The 18,883-nt window shown below is 43.2% G+C and overlaps 1 protein-coding gene across 2 annotated transcripts; it reads right to left on the bottom strand.

Annotated features, from left to right (window-relative positions):
* Window positions 1-473: 473 nt before the first annotated feature.
* lpin1b (lipin 1b) lies at window positions 474-17,208 on the bottom strand. Of its 2 annotated transcripts, none has more exons than XM_086100712.1 (19): window positions 17,011-17,208; window positions 14,430-14,633; window positions 14,255-14,350; window positions 10,354-10,643; window positions 8,939-9,037; window positions 8,739-8,862; window positions 8,396-8,654; window positions 7,635-7,728; window positions 6,937-7,121; window positions 6,768-6,861; window positions 5,935-6,004; window positions 5,457-5,543; window positions 4,825-5,022; window positions 4,207-4,355; window positions 4,014-4,100; window positions 3,770-3,922; window positions 2,917-3,031; window positions 2,510-2,613; window positions 474-2,431 (listed from the first exon to the last, which is right to left on the bottom strand). In XM_086100712.1, the coding sequence occupies exons 2-19, from the start codon at window positions 14,619-14,621 to the stop codon at window positions 2,257-2,259; spliced, it is 2,571 nt and encodes an 856-aa protein (XP_085956838.1). In that variant the 5' UTR covers window positions 14,622-14,633; window positions 17,011-17,208; the 3' UTR covers window positions 474-2,256. The 2 variants fall into 2 exon arrangements, with proteins under 2 accessions (XP_085956838.1, XP_085956839.1); XM_086100713.1 differs by having other exon boundaries at window positions 2,252-2,431; window positions 2,490-2,613.
* Window positions 17,209-18,883: the final 1,675 nt, after the last annotated feature.

Genomic DNA, 18,883 nt, shown 5'->3' with positions numbered 1-18,883 from the left:
AAATACAGTACTGTAATTTTATTCCCCATTGAAATGAGTAGAAATGTTTCATTGAAACATACCACTCCAAAATATTACTAAAAGTATGCAGAATAGTGATATAATTAAATAAAATGTAAGTACAGTAAACCGTTATTGTCAATTTGCCTCACTTAGTGATCATCGTGGTGCTCCTTCTGCTGTACACGCCGTAGCCACCTGGGGGCAGTATAAGAATTATACAAGATGATAGTATAGTACAGTTACAGTACTGTACAGGTGCACTGAGGCAAGAGACGTCACATCCCGTCAGGAGTAATGAATACAAATAAAAGGTAATAAAATAATTACCTTTTATTTGTTATATTTTTAGTCTTTGCTATTTCTGTGCAAATATCTGTAAGGCTTATAACAACACCATACAGAAGCCCGTCAATGGAACTTCCAATTATGTGTTAGCTTTATCTGAAGAAATACACTGAATACGCTTCTGTTCCAAGTAACCAACGTCATTTATTTGACTTTGTTTAACTTTTAAACAGTGAGGATAGGGCAGTTTACACAATGTATGTTTTTTTTTACAAATTTCAAGCTCTTTCATAGAAAGAATAATGAATATTTTGAAGCATATTAAAGTACTGTATATACATACACATCATCTGTGATTATAGGTGATAGATAATATGATAAACAGTTGGTTTTACTTTGACAGTCCATCATAAGAAATACTGTCAAATTCTCTTTGTAACTTCTTTCACATGACATTTGATAGCAATTACAGGCAAATAAATTTTGACATATCATTTAAATCCTAGGTGAGGAATAGACGCATTAAAATGAAAATAACAACATATTTGTGCAGTAAAATGCATTGAATACCAAAGAAATGACAAAGATGTTCATATTTTTAAGAACTTGCTTTCTATGCACAATACATTCTCAAATTTTTCCAACGCGTGTCCAAAAACAAGCTGCTCTGCTTCACATTATCCTGATATTAGTCAGCCAAAGAAATTCTATTGAGTAGAGGGAGTCAACATTTGAACTCTTGGAACACTCAAGAGTCACATGAGGGGGAGAAATGGTTAATTAGGCCCAATTTGGGCATTTTCACGTCGAGCTGTACTCAATTTTCTTACCAGTGGTTAAGACATTATTGGCTGTGGTAAGTTATTTTTAGGGGAAAATAATTAATTATATGCAGTCGCTGCACATTGACTACTCAACATTGTAGTAAAATGTCATTTCTTCAATGTTGTCCCTATAAATAAAGGTATCATAAAACAGTTACAGAAAATTGAGGAGTGTGCACACTTTTGTGAGGTACACTAGTTGGGTTTCTGGACTGCCTGCCCAGCCATCAAGTGTGAAATGAGCTCAATTCAACTCTTCTTGTGAATTTCTCCCACTTGTGACATCACAATATGGCTAATTCACATATCTGGTGTCAATGTTGATTTAAATGTCAATTTTAGCCAGTGGAGTGCCTGAACAAAACCCACGCAGGCATGGGGAGAACATACAAATTCCACACAGGAAGCCCGGAGCCAGAATCGAACCTTACACCTCTGCACTGTGAGGCGGACGTGCTAACCAGTTGTCCACCATGCCGCCTGCCTTTTATATATGTTTTATTTTCTTTTTACATTTAACATTTTGTTAATACTAGCGCCACTTTTGGCATACTAGTATGCAATTACACCTTACATGGAAACCACTGTGCTGCATGAAAAACATTGCTGGGACTAAATTGTATGCATGCCTCACACACCAGCAATCTCCTGGAGCAGACTACTAGCCCCGACATGTGCAGCAGTAGTCTTGCCACATGTCGTCGTGCAGAAAGGTCATACAGGAGTGTAAAAATGTCATTAGTAAGACATGGATGTGGACACAATGGAGGTTATGCAGTATATGCCCTGTGATGGACTGGTAACCAGGGTCTAGCCTGCTTTCCCTGCCCAAAGTTAGCTAGAATAGACTCCAGCTTTTTGACAAATCCTAAAAGTAGGCACTATCGAAAAGGGATGGACCGTTCTATAATGTACAACTAACTACTAATGTGTGTGCATGTGAGTAAGAAAATAAAGGTACAGTATATATTTGGCACCAAGTTTAGCTCCTCTACTAAAAATAAAGGCTCACTTCAAATCAATAAGCTGCCTTGAATAAATTATTCAGTCACAAAGTGCATTTCAATGCATTGTGCTTGCTAAAAAAGTCCAAGAAGGTACCATTTGGTGCATTCTGTGTGACCACCACCACCACGACTACGGGTCAGCTGCTGAGGATAGGAGTGCAGGGGGGTGTGGTTCCCTGCCGGTCCACCAGGGGAAGCTGCTCCCTCCAGTAGGTGAAGTTGCTGTAGGTGTCAGAGCAGGGCAAGTCCGAGGATGAGGCTCTCATGTTAAGGGGGAAAACGTGATCCACCACCTCCCCGAGGCGCACGTACCTGCAAGGGGACAACACAGTCACATTAATAGTTATTTGAAAAAATAATCAGGATTTACCTGATGGAAAGCAGACCCACGATGAGATGTTGGTCTTTGCGTGCTCCTGCACCAGCTCCCCTTTGGGGTTCACCGTGAAAATCCTGTTCAGTGGCACCCCGACTTCTTTGTAGGAAAAGACATCCTGTCAATCCAAATGGAGACCAAGGGTTCATAAGATGCTATCAATTTTAAGACACTGCTGTACTGTTCTGAGTTTAGAGGGGACATTTTGATCCTTGGATTCTTTTCGTAGATCCAGTGCTTGAATTACGACAGAACATTATGTCCTGTGGCGCTTGTAAGATACAAACATGGGGAACTCTGCTTTGAAAGTGAGTGAGTTTATACATGTACACCTCCTGGAGTGACTCCATCTTATCTGCGACACTTCCATAAAAATGGAGTCTAAATTCTACCCAACGGGTGCGATCGTGTGTATATTTACCGTGGGTCTGTTGCCAAAGGCTGCATAGAAAGGTTGCGTGTTGGGGTAGAAGAGGCTCCTGATATCACTTAGACATTCCACCTTGAACTTCTCCGGCTTTTTCTCGATCACTTCCCTGGCAACGTACGTACATGCGGAAAGCTGTTTGAGTGTTTATTTGTACGAGGAGCACGCAGTTTTGTCACACTAGTAACACTGAAATGTCCTAATTGGGCGGGGGTCGGCAACACGCGGCACCAGAGCGGCATGCGGCTCTTTAGCGACATCTAGTGGCCCCCTGGAGCTTTATAAAAATGTTTGAAAGTGGAAAAAGAGTTTGATAGTAGGCTAATATAGCTCAAATAGATATAGATACATGTTGCAGCTCCGAAAAAGGAGAGCTGTGGTGTTGTTTTTTTTAAAAAGTACACTTTATTTATGCTTCTAACAGTCTTGACAAACACAGACATGTCTGCGTCCGACTCCGTGCCTTCTCTCTTCTCGTTCGACTCGAGAGGCATTCAAAGACTGCCTCAGAAAAACGGAAATTAATGATCACTTCATTGACACTAAGAAAAGCGAAAATAATACGCCAAAACAAAAAAATCAAGCGAGGAAATTACAAAATAAATTCTATGGGGGCGTTTGTGAACACACAACAAAGGAATGAAAAACAAACAATTCTGAGACAGTCCAGTCTCCTACATACATACAGCATGTGTTTCCTTCATTGTAAGTTTTATAGAAGGCTTTTATTTTTTTGCGGCTCCAGACAGATTCGTTTTTTGTTTTTTTGTCCTATATGGATGGTTCTTTCAACATTTTGGGTTGCCGACCCCTGTATTAGTAAATACATGCAAGGTGCTCTTCGTACCTGTGCAGAGCGGAAAAGAGGCTGCTGGGGCTGAGCAGGACGGGCCCCATGGGGAGCATGGTGCCCCTCTCGTTGACCCAGTGCAGGTATCCCCGCGTCATGTCCGCCATGCCGATAGCTCGGGCCGAACAGTACAAGAGTTTGTAGCCATTCCTGATGCGGGACCAGACAAGAGAGAATGTTAGAGCAGCAATTTTTATCATACGGTGCCAAAATGTCAGAGCATCAATGTGAGAATGCTTACTGGCTGACTTTATGGTAGAGCTGTGCAATCCCCTGGTGAGTCCAGTCTTTTCCCAAGGTGGGCAGGATGTGTCCCAGTGTGTCCGATCTGCAATCCAACATCGATTTACCTTCAAAACTCGGTCTCCACACACACACACACACACACACACACACACACACACACACACACACACACGCGCGCGCGCACACACCTTGTGATGGTTCCATCAATGTCAGAAATGATGATCTTGTCGTCCCAGTTCCAGAGGTAGATGGTTCCCTGGCAGCGACACGTTCCCTGGTACTGAGTGGTCACGCTGAACACCACGTCGTTGGCGCCATCCTGCAGCTGCAGCGACACCTGCATTGACAGGACACACAGATATACTGTTTATACTGTTCAGATTACATATTATGTCTTTTTATACAGTGTAGCTGCTATCTTTTCTCAGGTGTGTGAATTTAATGCACAGCATGTTTGCACTTTACACTGAGGATTGAGAGGAAGAAATTTAATCTATGCTGCATGTCAAACATAAAGCATATTTGACAATAAAGATGACCTTGACCTTAACCTTGAAATGTGGACGTGTAAGGGACACAACGAAGGGCAGTAGCTCTCCAACATTTTACGATATGAACCAGCCCCAACTACATTCGCAACACTACCATGCGCTGCCGGCAACAACTTCAAAATAAAAGCGTAGCAAATCTACAACATTGAGAAAGGAAAAAAAAAAAAAAGATTGATTGAAAATTAAAAAAGGGCGCTAAAGACGGATCGTAATCTTGCGGCGAACACGGTATGGTTTTATGAGTAAACATCTCACCAGCTGCTCCGAAGTGAGTCTGAGCGTCTTCTTGTATGACACGCCTCCCACGGCCACTCCGGCCTCTGACTGAATGCTGGCTGAGGTCTGTTTGGCCACCCTGTGATCTTCATCGCTGGACGATGACTCTTCTTTTTGCCGGCTAGACAACGGCCCAACTTCGGCCGAGCCGCAGGCCCCGCGTTCCGAGACGGAATCCTAGCAAAAGGGAGACACTCGGACGTTTATGTGACCAAATGCTACAAGAGATGATCCCCTGTGAAAAAATTACTACTACTTCTGAGAGTAGTTGTGCAAATCTTCTTATTTATTCTTGATGCACAAATTTTGTAATTCTTTACATTTTTTATGAATATATCTATCTATCTTTATATGTAAGAGAGAGAGACAGAGAAAGAGAGAGAGACAGCGAGGGACAGCGAGAGAGAGAGAGAGAGAGAGAGAGAGAGTACAATCTTACAGAGTGCTATATTCCTAAAAAAGGACATAATTTTCTGGGGGGAGGGAGGCTAGAACGGATTAATTGCATTTCAATTCACTTCAATGGGGAAAGATGATTTGAGATACAAATGCTTTGCATTACTAGAGCGGAACAAATTAAACTGTACTGCAGCACTACTATGCGAACGTACCGATTTGCTGTTGCGGCCTCTCCAGGAGAACCACCACCTCCCTCCTTTCTTGGGCATCTTCTCCTTCATGATGTTTTCCAGTGCGGCCTGGAGTGGATCACGAGAAACACAAAACAGCAGGGGGGAAAACAAAAAAAAAATCCACTTAGACAACAAAAGCAGAGCAAAAAGAAAAATCCTAATAGTGGTGACAAATAATGATGCTGAAAATGAAGTTACAAAGCTGTAGCCCAGCAGATCGGCGACACGGCACAGAAGGAACTGGAAGGCGGAGTAAATAATAGACAGGCATGTGTACTAACGGATAAATGTGGTTGTAAACGAACAGGGAGGAGGGACAGAAGGAAGAGTTGACGTAAGGTAACCTTCAACTTGTACATTATGTGCCAGTAACGTACGAGCAAGAAACAAATTGAGCTCATGCGAACGGACGCAAGTGCGTCATTTGTAGTGAGTGTGTCTGTGAGACGTGTCCTACCTTTGGCAGTGGCTTGTGAAATGCCTGCATCGCCAGCATGATGGGGGCAGCAGTGCTCCAGTTATAGTATCTGAGCAAGGAAAGCGCAGGTGTATTTATATCCGTTCAGAAAAAAAAACAACCTCAGCTCATGACAGTTGAACACTCTCCCTGGCCGCTTCATTAGGTACACCTGCAGAGCTTTTTGAGATCCGATACAAAAGTGGTTTTCTAAAGTGTTGGTCCTACACATGAGGTCATGCGTGGACAGGTCGCCAGCCAATATCAGGGGGTACATCCAGACCAATGAACTCACCCCACCCTAATGCAGAGTTAGAGGAAACCTCATGAAGCAAGTTTCAATCATTCGATTTTGATTCAACGAGTCTGTTATTGACAACCAGATTTACAACAGGCCAGGCTTGCCCTCTGGATGATTAGAGATGCAACTAGCACGACAAGGAATTTGCTCATGAAATACATAGTACATGGCTTCGCACTTTCCTATCATGCTGACTTAGTAGTACTCTGTGTTCCATTCCGGGTCGTAGTTACGCAACATGTGTTTTGGTGACTCAAATTAGATATCAGCAGGTTCCAGGGTATTCTCTATTCAGGCTTCTGTACTCTAGAATGCCCAACCTGCAAAAATTAGTGCAGCTACCCCTGTTGGAATGTTAAAATCTGTATTTAAGACTTAAGTGAATTTTTAAACTCTTGCATTTTGTTAAACCATACCTTTACGCAAACAATGACATTGGGATTTTGGCTTGTTTTACTGCCACTTCCCCACCCCCCTCCTCTCCAGTAACTTGAGTGGACTGTGATTTAATTTCCCATATTCCGCGTCTTACTTGGAGCCGATTTTCACCACCAGGTTGGGGTCATCGATGACCGACGGGTTCTGAACAAACTGCTGGTACGAGATGATCTTGGCATGGAACTGCTCTGTGAGCGTAAACACGGAAGTGGACAGTTAGTTGGTTTGTGGCGTCTGAGGCCATCCTGCGTGAGCCTCCTTACCTTTGCCGATCTCCTTGTTGTCGGTGAGGCCGCCGCAAAGCGAGATGGCGATGGAGGGCAAGTCGCCCATCGGGTCACTGAAGCCGTCCACGCCGCTGTCTCCCCCGGAGCTCAGCGACTGCGGGGAGAGGCTAGAGCTGCGGGGGATCGGGTCCGACACGCTCCGAACTGTTGCGCCGCTGTCACTGTGACAAGACAAAAAAAAAAAAACTTCGAAATTAATCCGTTAATCCTCCGCAGATAGACCAAGGCCTGCCGTGAACACGTTGAGATTTGAGCCATCGTCTGACGGACGATTTATGCTTTAACTTGACGGTGGAGTGACTCGTGTAGATGCGTAATGTAACAGAACGCACAAGGGTATTTTCTTTGTCCTCTGCAAAGAACTACTAATTTTAATTGATGTACTGAAGAGCTCAGAAATTTTATCTGTACCATACTGCCCCCACTTGCAAAAGCAGACATGCCAGAAAGAGCAGTACAATGTCCACTGAATTGAAGCAGAAATGTGGCAAAAACTGTTCAAGTTCATTACATTCTATTAATTTATTACTGTATCTTTTTATAAAGTATAATATCACATTAATTCACATTAGAAAACACATGACAAACAATTCTGTTGTATTTTTTGGATGACTAAGGAGTGGAAGATAACCACTGTAAAGGGTGGTTTCAGTCTTAGGAAGCACATGCTATACCTCTTTGGGAAATACAAGGCGGCCACTTCAGGCTCCAGTTCTGTGAGATCATCCAAGTAAACTCCATCAGCGCCCAGATGGCGGCTCCTTTTATCTACAAAAACACACATTTTCATTTCAGGCATTCACACTGACTTTTTAATGTCCCGTGCGCAAATAGCTGGGTATCTGAAGTGTGTCCAGTATATCCACCCATCTTGTGTAAAATTAAACAACCAAGTCAATCTATTTCTGAAAATGTGTCATTGAGCGAACTCTTCTGCATTTCTGAGAGACAGACACACACTGTGTGTGTATGTTTATATACAGTATACCGTACATATAAATATACACACACAAAATATATGTGTGTGTGTGTGTGTGTGAATATATATATATATACCCCCAAAAAATATACATGTTCGAATCCACTTACCCTCACAAGGGTCACGTGCTGGAGCCTATCCCAGCTGTCTTTGGACAGCAGGGGGGGTACACCCTGAATTGGTTGCGAGTCAATCGCTGGGCATGCATAGATAAACAACCATTCATGCTCACACTCACACCTAGGGACAGTTTGGAGTGTTCCATTAACCTGCCACGCATGTTTTTGGAATGTGGGAGGAAACTGGAGTACCTGGAGAAAACCCACACAGACATGGGGAGAACATGCAAACTCCACACAGGAAGGCCGGAGCCAGAATCGAACCCTGCATCTCTGAACTGTGACACAGACGTGCGACCACCGTGCCGGCCCAAATGAAACTCATATTTCGTATTACCTTTTTTCTTGGACGGGGAGTCTGTCTTTCCCAAGGGCCGTCCCGTCACGTCCTCCAAGTCTGATGTCACATGGAACGGCGCACCATCCGTCAATGTCACAGAGTCCGTCTCCATCGCCTTGGAGACGGCCGGCTCCTCGCCATGGGCCGGCCGTTCGGACACCTGATGAGGAATGGCTCTGAAATGCGTGCTCTGCGATACCGGGATGGACACGGGACCGATTGCCGGCGGCTCGGCTTTCGTTGAAAGGAAGGATGGCTGGAGAGGAGGTTGGAGGTTACATTACATCCCGAGGACATGAAACATTTACGAGTAGAGGAAAGTGTTAATAATGCTGCTTACAGTGGCAGCCTGTGGCAATTCCCCCCACGGCCAGTGCATGGCTGAATCTTGATTGCCTGCGGTGGACGGCTTCATCATGAGCTCAGAATCACTTTTGGGAGAAGCGGGACATGAGTTTCCAGGGCTGAGAAATCGGGGTGGAAGACGTTACAACACAATAACGCACACATTTTGAATTTAGGTCTGAGCAAATTAGGCACCTCTGGGGGGGACTCCAGTCGCTGTCGGAGCGAGCGTAAACGCTAGATTGTTTGAAAGAAATGTTGGTGGACCCGACTGCCGCTTCCCTGGAAGAGAGCCTGAAACACAAAACATGTACCAGTCAGTAATATAACCGAAACAAAAAAATAAGTTTTGTCAGTAGGTCATGTTGGCTGCTATTTTGCTACCGCTCAAGGGTTCTTGTCAGTCAAAATTCTCAAAAACTTTTACTGGTTATTGCCAAAGTTGGTGCATGGGCTCAGTGCATTTTTTGGATGATGAATTTTTTTTTTTTTTTAAGATGTAATTTAATGATTATGCTTTTATTTTATTTTTTATATTTGATTATGCCAAATATTGTCTCATGTTAGTATTTTTTGTCAATGGTTTTCTATTCAAACCAAAATAATACTAAAAATGTCATCCTAAAAATGAAAAAAAACCACATTTGTTTTCAATTTGCTGCTATTCTGTTCATTGATTTTGCAGGCTGGAATTCACTAAACTGCTCAGGGGGGGACAACACTTTGTGAAGAAGCTCATGTTGGAACGTGCAACCCTCCGACATGCACTCAAAATATGAAACACACGTGTAGCAGCGTTCTGGGTTGTGCAAATTGGAAATATAGGTTGAGACATGTAAACTTTGCAACATTAACGGCACCCAAAATTGCCTTTCACTGGGTCGTCCCCTCTAAAAAATGAGGTCGGACGTGTCGAGTTAAACATTCTCCAGTCTTGTCTTTGATAGCGCTCCAGTCCAAATTTAGACCTCACGCCGATCTTGCACATATCATATTAAATGTGACGATGATGGATGTAAACGTAAATATTTTTGACACGCTTAAACCTTAAAGGGGAACTCAACCCCCAAATTTTCTTTACAACAATATGTTGGATGTGCCCCCGCTGGGAAGGCTGGCCTTACACAAGCTGAATTTCGGAACGGCACGTTGGCCAAGACGCTTCAAGGCTTTGAATTTGGCGGTGTGCTTCGCGAGGAAACGGTCACGTGCAGATGTTTTCCATATGGCTTTCCTCAGTGATGTATTGCTAGCTGACTGAGTCATGTGCACTCATACTTACATGTGGGGCATAGCCCTCGTTTTTACCAAGCATAACAAATTCCATTGTAAAAAAAAACGTATCATACCCCCACTTTTTCACTACGCATGCCAAATACTGCATGCCCTCCATTGTTTACTGCGTGACATTCCACTTATTTTCGTGTGACTGGCTGCCGACGAGCCTCTTTCACACTCTTGTAAACACTGTACAGTGATGTCTTAATCTTAATCTTAATCTTGCTCTCCCCATTGAAAGGAATGGAAATGCCGTGAATCCATTCTGTATTTCACAGCACTCCCGTTTTACGAAAAGGGTCGGAAGCATGGCTCACTTTCCTCTTGCTCACCTGTTGTTCTCCATTTCTTCATCAGAGCTGATGTCAATAGTGAACATGTCCTCGTCCTCCGAGTAGTCGCCGCTCTCCTCCCTCTTCGGGCTGTCTGTCCGGGCTTTCCTCCTCCTCTTCCTTCGTTTTTTCATGATCATCATCGCCGTTGTTCCGGTCTCGCCGCTGCTCCCCGTGGAGCCCAAGGTCTGCACGGGAGGCCCCGAGCTCTTCGCCATCAGCGAGGAGCTCATCAGAACGAGACCGTCCGACATGATGGGAGAGGTGGCCAGGTAAGAAGGAACCACTTCCTAGTGAGATCAATTCATTGCATGCAACCAATCAGAGACAAAAGGCACGACAGACGAGGTGTCATTCATTTCCTGTGCACATGAAGGTTTACCAGCAAAACCTTGAAGCGATGTGATGAGCTATTAGCTTAAGCTAGCTTCAGGAGCTTTGCTGCAACTATGCTGGAATATCAAACTCTGCGGGTGAAAAGATGACCATCTCTTGTTTGCTAATGACTGGATAAAAGATTAGCTTGTAAACAGAAGCAGAGCAAATGCCCCTCAGGAAATTGAAACTACTGTATTCAGAAGCAACGCGGAATTAGCAACATTTTTGCTCAAAAGGCAAGTTTATGAATTCTTTTAGACATTGAATTCATTGTAGATTCCCAAAAATAAAATTTAAAACCATTAATGTTATTGTAACATGACAGAGTCATGCTACCAGTTTATCAACCACGGCTAACATTGGTTTCTTTGCAGTGCTAATGCCAGCTTAGTATTGATAGCGCCGCTGTTTTGTGGAAACAGGAAGTCACAGTCCAGTAAATTGAACGGTAGATTGTTTAATTAAAGGTTATTTACACGTGACAGTTGATCTTTAAAACATTATGAACACAGGACGTCCTCCTATCCCTTGAGACGTGAGTTTAGCATGAAGACAACGGGTTAACTTGACCATCTTTTTATGAGTCTGTCGTCGACTGCTACATTAGCTTTCTCAACTCAACTGTATTTATAGAGCACTTTAAAACAACCATCGCTGAACATATATATATTTCTTGCGCTGCCATACACTTGCCATTTGTCATCAAAAGTTAGAAATCTGGAAATGCTGAGAATTCCATGACAACATCTCAGCATGAAAAAGAAAACTACAAATTGTGGTTTTGCATTTTATCTAGCTTTTGTATGCATATTTATGGCTGTTGGCGTGATGAGCAAAGGTGTTCCTTCTTTTCCTAATGTTTCCGAGTACAATCTGAACTATAAAAAGCAGCTGGAAAAAAAGCAGTTGGCTCCGTGAAAGTAGAGCCCTTTCCAGGAACTTTTACTGTAGCTCCATATTGTGTGTCTATATCTCCTGGCACAAGACAGCAAGTGAGGTCGACGACTGATGATGTCGTGGTGCGTGTAACCGTAGTCACGTTTTTCGAAAGTAAACAACATGGAGAGAGTAGAAGGGGGGAGGGGGGGGGGAACCTCCTACTTTCCTGCTCTGCTTTTCTCAAGCCGGAAACCTAACACTTGTCCGCCTGAAATAAACCACAGTCTTCCCTTGTTGATGACGTTCCTCCGTCTCGGTAGTTTCTAGCTTATTTATGTATTTTGGCAGCACATTCTGTCACGTGCATGGGAAGTCCTCATACACCCCAAAGGGCCGACGCGCACACACAAAAAAAATTCCGCTTTCCAAGAAATCGGTAAACTGCCTCTGCTTTTATGTGTTCCACGAACTTGAGTTGTGACTGGCTTCCAACATTCTCGGAAGACTTTCCATCCCCTTTACACTGAAAACAAATGTACACATGACACGCCGTAGAGAAGAAGGTTGCTCAGAACCAGGCCAAATTTTGAATGATTAAACACAAATCCGTCAAGTGCTCCATACAAAACGAAGAGTGGAAATTGTGAAAAATCAAGCTGTTTTGTCGTCACTCCAGTGCATGTCCGCTGAATGTATGGAATCACCTACCGCTCAACTGTTAACTTGTCAATCAAACACCTCTACAATGCTTTGTCGAGCATTTTTCTTGCGCCTATATACATATCGTAACTACATGTTTGAGCCGCCCAAATATATCCGCTGAAAGCCTCTGGCGGCTTTTCCACGCCGCAACAACGAGGCGCTCGTAAGTCTCCACGCCAGAGCGGAACCCTTGTCGACATGCTGGCTCTCACGTTGCACTTTTTGCTCAGTTATGCTTTCTCGCTCATCGGGTGGGGGAGGGGAGATGGGCGGCACACTTTCAGCCACCCCCCCCAAAAAAAATCTGAAAATGGTGGGAAAATAGTTCAATGCTACACTTCTGCAACTGATCATACTGTTGTCAGCCTTCGCACGTTTTCAGCAAATATCTTCAAATGTGTACAAATCGTTTAGCGGGGGTCATTAAAATCAGGGGATCGCAGAAGATTTATGGCCTTACTGCTCCTTGAGTATAAGTAAACGCTTTCTGGGAAACGGAGGAACGTGGTCCAACTCTAAAAGGAAAAACGGAAATTCCTGGCGGCCGTGCCAAGTCCACATACATATGCGGCGTGACCTGATTTCCCCAAACCGACTATGTGTAAAATATTTGGGACTGCGCGTCAGAGTGTTTGTGATGCAGGCGAGTGTGTTTGAAATTAGTTTGCAGCTTTGACATTTTAACCATTTCTTTCTGCTATTTTGGGGTCGCTAATGCATTTGTGAGGGAGGCAAAGTAGGTAAACAACTCTTACGAGTCTGCGTTGCAGTTTGATACCCCTGCAAACTACAGCCAATTGAAGACCGTAAAAACCTCCTAAGGTCGCCCTTGTGTAGGAGACTGGACTGTTTCAGAATTGTTTGTAATTCATTCCTTTGTTGTGTGTTCACAAACGGCCCCATATAATTTATTTTATGATTTCCTCGCTTGATTTTCAGTTTTGGTGCATTATGTTCGCTTTCCTTAGTGTCATTGAAGTGATCATTAATTTCCGTTTTTCGGAGGCGGTCTTTGAACGCCTCTCGAGTCGAACGACAGAAGAGAAGGCAAAGTAGTCGGACGTAGACGTGTCTGTGTTTTTCGAGACTGTTAAAAGCATAAATAAAGTGTATGTTTTAAAAAACCAACACCGCAGCTCTCCTTTTTTCGGAGCTGCAACACTTGCTCTATTAACTCTTTCATTCCACAAGACGTCTTTTTAAAATTAGGCCCCGCCTACCAAGGACGTACTTGTCTTTGTCACTAAGTCTTTTTTTTGCGCCATAGAGAGGAGGAGGGTCTGATGCAATCAGTGAATGAGAATAAGCCGTTTGCATTGTAATTCATTTTAAAAAGCGACCAGTAGGTGGCAGTGGTGCCTCACGTGCTTGAAATGCATGCTTTTACAAAAAGCTCTTTTTCTCCGTTTTTTGCCCAGGAATCGCCATTTTCATAAAACTTAGCCATTTTGTAATGCCAATTGCTGAAGAATGGAAAAAGATAGAAATATTTTTTTTTTCCTGCTGAAAGAAGAGAGTCCAAAATTTATTTTGGTAGGGTCCACGTTTATATAGCATTAGAACCAAATATTCTGTGGGCCTTGCAAGATCAGTCAAAATCCAGTAAAACTCTGGGATTGACGGGGTTGCTCCAGTGAAAATGGCTGGGATTGAATGAGTTAAATGTCATGCCCTAGTTAAACAAGTCTCATCTTACCTTGACACCTGATATTAAAAAATATCTATAAGGTAGCCATTAGGTTTTTCTGTATAAGTTAGCAAGAAGTAATTGTGTCATCTCGGTCAGTTTTGTTTGTTCCTTTGACTCTGATGCTTTCTTTGTGAAAAGACGGCACAGTTCATGGAGTGAATGGCGGTTGATTCGAGCCTTGTGCTGAGTCAGCATCGCTTGCAGTGAGGGTTACATAGTACAGTGAACAGCAGCCACTCTAATTTCCTGTACCTGGTTATTTTCCATTTCCTGGACAAAGAAGGCCTCCCCGTTGTCTCCGAGCTTCATATGTAGATCCACTGGCTCTCCATTAATCTCCATGTCCACCTGTAAAATATATATATACACATCTGTATTTTAAAACTTCTCGGTGTGTTTTTCTTTGCGTGCCTCATCATTTGCTTACCACTTTCTCTCGCGAGCGGAGGACTCCCATCTTGCCGAAGCGGACGTGGAAGGGCGAGCAGTGCAAGGAGCCGTCGGGCTGCCGCACCACGATGACGTCGATGCAGCCCGACAGCGTGGCCGGGTTGAGGCCTCGGTACAGCTCCTTGACCTGCACCAACACCTGACCCGCCAACTGGCCCACGTAGTTCATGGTGTGACGGGTCTGGTGGGGACAGGCAGAACACAAGCAAAAAAAGGACACATTATACTTTTTTTTTTTTAACAGTTGGAAACATTTACACTGTTTTGCATGATATGTATGTCTCCTTTAAATATAGACAACATCTGAAGAAGCGTGATTGGTCGCACTTGAGGGCGGGAATTCTAAAAATCTCTTCTCAGATACCTTCTGGTTCCAAGGAAATAAGAATGCCTTTGTGTGTGCCCGTCCCTGAAAGTGCGGGAATTTTGTCAAAGCCTTTTCCTGACACCCGAGTTAAAAAAAAGGTCATGTGGTTAAAAAGTGATGTCATACAAACTAATACTGGAGCTGCATCGTGAATAATAAGAAGTGGGAGAAGGACGTTGAATAGTGACAAATACATTTCAGGCATGACTTGACAATATTTTGGGAGTACGTTTATAAACTTTTATTCATCTTTAAAAGTGTTTGATTGGCTTCTTTTGCCCCACAAAATTGCAAGAGGGATTTTATGGACCGTGGAATGGAAAAGGGCCTTCCCCAAAAGTGGTCCCAAAGACTTAAAGGGATGGATTGTATGTAACCATTTTCCATCGTGTTTGTCGTCATTAGGGTGTAGTAGCTGTACCTTTGAGTGTTTATGGCTTCAAAAAGCAGCGACTAGCCTGGTGAGTGACATGGGTGTCAGAGAAGTGAGTGTAATTACAGCATGTCACATTGATTGTTAGCATCTACGATGGCGATATGTTACCTTCTTGACGTTCGAGATAATAACACACAAGCACACGCAAGAAGACAAGAAACGCCACAGAGGAATGCTGAGATTTGAACCCAGAATCATAGAACTGTGAGGCAGATGTGCTAATGCACATCGGATGAAGATGGGTTTCATTTTGTGTGTTGAAAGCTGAGGATGGTGTTGCGCAAGAGCACGACTCCGATTCAGTCACTTCATTTGCCTCGGCCAGCTGAGTTGACAACAATTGATTTTGAACGCAGCACAATGTTTAGTGCAAACTGAAAATTGTTCATCTGCGGACTGCAGCTATTTTTAAAGGCTCGATTCATCCTGGCTTGCCACTCGAGCTCTTTCATTTTTCTGAGAAGCGACAGCGCTTTGACTTTGGAACTGAAAAAATAAGGTATTAACGCCATCGACAACTCCCTTTCCCTCCTCCTCCGCTCTTGAGGGCCAAGTCTTCAATCCAAAGAATATATAATATTGATGCACTCCTGTGTGCTTGGTAGAGTGGGAGTTGTTTTACACAGCTGTGGAGCCTAACAAGCTCCATCTTCCGTTGGCATCACCGCTCCTTGATGACTTATCTCGTCCAAGCTTGGGAACCGGCTGCCGCCCCCCCCCCCTTCAACATTATTCTTCACCGTCTCTCTCAGTGAAACCTTGCAAGGCCACTATTGCTGAATAAATGCTCTGTAGTGATATAGGAGTAAATATGGGATAACTTTATGTACAATTAAGATAAGATAAGATAAGATAAGATAAGATAAGATAAGATAAGAACCCTTTATTCGTCTCGCATGGGAGAAATTCCCAATTCGCAGCAGCAAAGTTATGAAAGGAAGAAGTAGAACAACAAAATATAGGAACTGCTGGAAAGGCAGCCACTCTCGTGGTGCCATCTTGGAGTCAAAATAACAAAAATAGTACAACACAGCACATAGGACACAGACAGTCATGCAATCTTCACCACTTTCCTGCATACACTTTGTCTGAAGCAGTTATAGATGAAATAGGAGAGGATCAAAGTGTCCTTTCACCAGTGGATTATTATTTATTCTAGCATAAAACAAGTGAAGCCAATTGTGCTCATAATACTGAATAGTTGTCGTGAAAATGAAGCAAAGTGATGTCACATGGGAAGTGAAAACAAAAGCAAACCATTTCCTTCATTTTTTTTCATGAATTGGGTTCTGACACTCAAATTGAAAATACATGTTCGAGCATTTATAGTCCTTTCATGTATTTGATATCCATCTTAACTTTAAGGTCCTTGTATTAATACACTCTTTGCCCTCACTACATTTTTTTCCACTATTAGTGTCACTTGTGATCTACTAGTATGCACTAATAGGCACACTCGCTACACTACGACCTCATAAGTGTCTTACATTCAAGTTTGGATGTCCCTGATATCCAGCACTAGATCGATGTACTAATACTGTAGACTCTTTGTCCTCACTAGTAGGAAAGAAAGAGTCCCAAAAGTAGAAAAATGTTACTACTAGTCGCTAAGGAAAACAGTGCACTACTTGACAGCTGATCTGCCACTAGTACATTTTTAGAGCAAAACAAAACAAGAATTATACAAGTCCAATAACTTAACTATAGGGGCCGTAAATGACATTTAGGTGGAAATACAAACATAGTGTCTCTTACCTTCTGATTACGTTGACAAAACGAAACAGATTCCTCAGCGGAGCATTATAAAATAGTCACTTGCCTTCGATCACTGTTCATGATCTATTTTAACGCTACAGGCTGTTGTCATCTCACCGTGATGAAACGTGACCTACATTGATCATGATATGAAGTAGAAATGCAGCAGTGTGTCTTTCGGACAGCTGACGCATCACTTGGCAAACTGGCTGTTTGCTTACCACAGTTTTTGCTCGTACGCTACAGTAGAGGCGCCCGCCCATCGGCCAATCAGCGTGGATCTTTTGCGTTGCTAAAATCACCGCTGAAAGGGCGACAGCGGTGACAGATAATTTCCTGAAGTGTATTTTTAAAGCGATAAAAAGAGCTAGATACGATGACAGATCGCTGGTAGGTAGATAGACAGATGCAAGGGAGATTCACTTAATAAAACTATGAGCAAAATGAACAAAAATGACATTGAAAAATTAAATTGAACTGGCGACTGGAATTACAGCCACTTGCATTGGCGTAAGTAATTTAGTTAAAGGATATAAAATAATGAGCTGCAACATAGGTCATTATATTAAATCAATTATTTGTACAAATGCGATATTCGAGCCAAATGTAAAAATATTCATATCGCCCCCACCACCTGAGCCTCTTTTGACTATGGCGGCAAACCAGCTGACGTCACCGTGCCGGCCTGATGTTATGAGGTGATCCTCTTAGCCAATCACAGCACACCTAGACGCCACAGTTCTTATTTGCGGTTTTTAGCGTCAAATTTAGGCTCCACACCATACCCTCAGGCCCCTTCCTCCTCGCTCTCCTCAGCTCCTCCTTCTGTGAACGTAAACATACTATTTAAATATTTGCATTACTTTTTTTTTTCATTGGCGGGAAGTAATGAACTGTTGAGGTGCCTGTACTGAAGTGCAATTTTCTGTTGACTTTTAACGTACAGTCCCTCCCTATATTTGATGCGTAGTAGTACTTTCTAATGCTTTTATTTCAGTGAAGGAGGCATCTGTACTTTTGCCACATGTAATGCGTAGGCGTGTGTTTGTGTGAATGCAGAGGGCTGACAGCCAACATCCTGTCATTACATCATCTCTTCTTGCCGAATGTGGGTAATTTGTTAATTGTGCATTGCATCATGTCAGGCCTACATTTACGAGCTGTTAAACAGACTCTAATGATGTTTCCGTAATTTGAAGCACGTTTTTTGCAATCTGGGAAGAAAGGTTGTGCCTTGTGACAAGCAAGCGGGGAAATGGGCGGTTAATTTCTTCTTTTTTTATCATCCTTTTAATAGGCACTGAGTTTTTGCAGCTTGTATCAGTGCCGCCACATAGTGACGGTGCCCTTTGAGGACACACAAGACTGACAGCTTTTCTTAGACAGGTTTCAAGGAACGAGATGCCTTGCCAAGAATGAGGCCCGACAACTTGATGTATGACCCGCTCAGTAAACTACAGCAGCATACAGGACGAACAAAAACAATCCAAAGACCATGAATTCGTGACTTGAGTCCGCCACCTCTTGCCTCATTTTCCCCATTTAAAAAGCCTCCTGTTGCCTAAATTGCTTATGTGTGAATTCTGAACCCAAAAATTGACTGGTGGCCTTTCTGCTGACTCACAAGCTGGCACCGCGTTTCTACAAAGCAGTATGCAAATGAGGTGTCACATGATCAAATTGGCCCTGGAGCGGGAGTTCTCGCCCTTTCGCTGACTCAACAGTATCACTGTAGCGTGCAATAATCCTTTTTACAGCGTGGCCTGATTGGGAGGCCGCTGATTGGGCCATGGTGTTGTGGCCTGAGCGTCATATGATGTGACACAAACATTAACATTATGCAAAACACCTTCACAATTTTGCTACATTTAGA

Source organism: Hippocampus guttulatus, chromosome 20, assembly GCF_054856545.1.
Source record: "Hippocampus guttulatus isolate MCC_2025c chromosome 20, RoL_Hgut_1.0, whole genome shotgun sequence".
Lineage (NCBI taxonomy): Eukaryota > Metazoa > Chordata > Actinopteri > Syngnathiformes > Syngnathidae > Hippocampus > Hippocampus guttulatus.
Note: the sequence above shows the minus strand (reverse complement) of the source record. Positions and strands in the feature narration are given on the sequence as shown.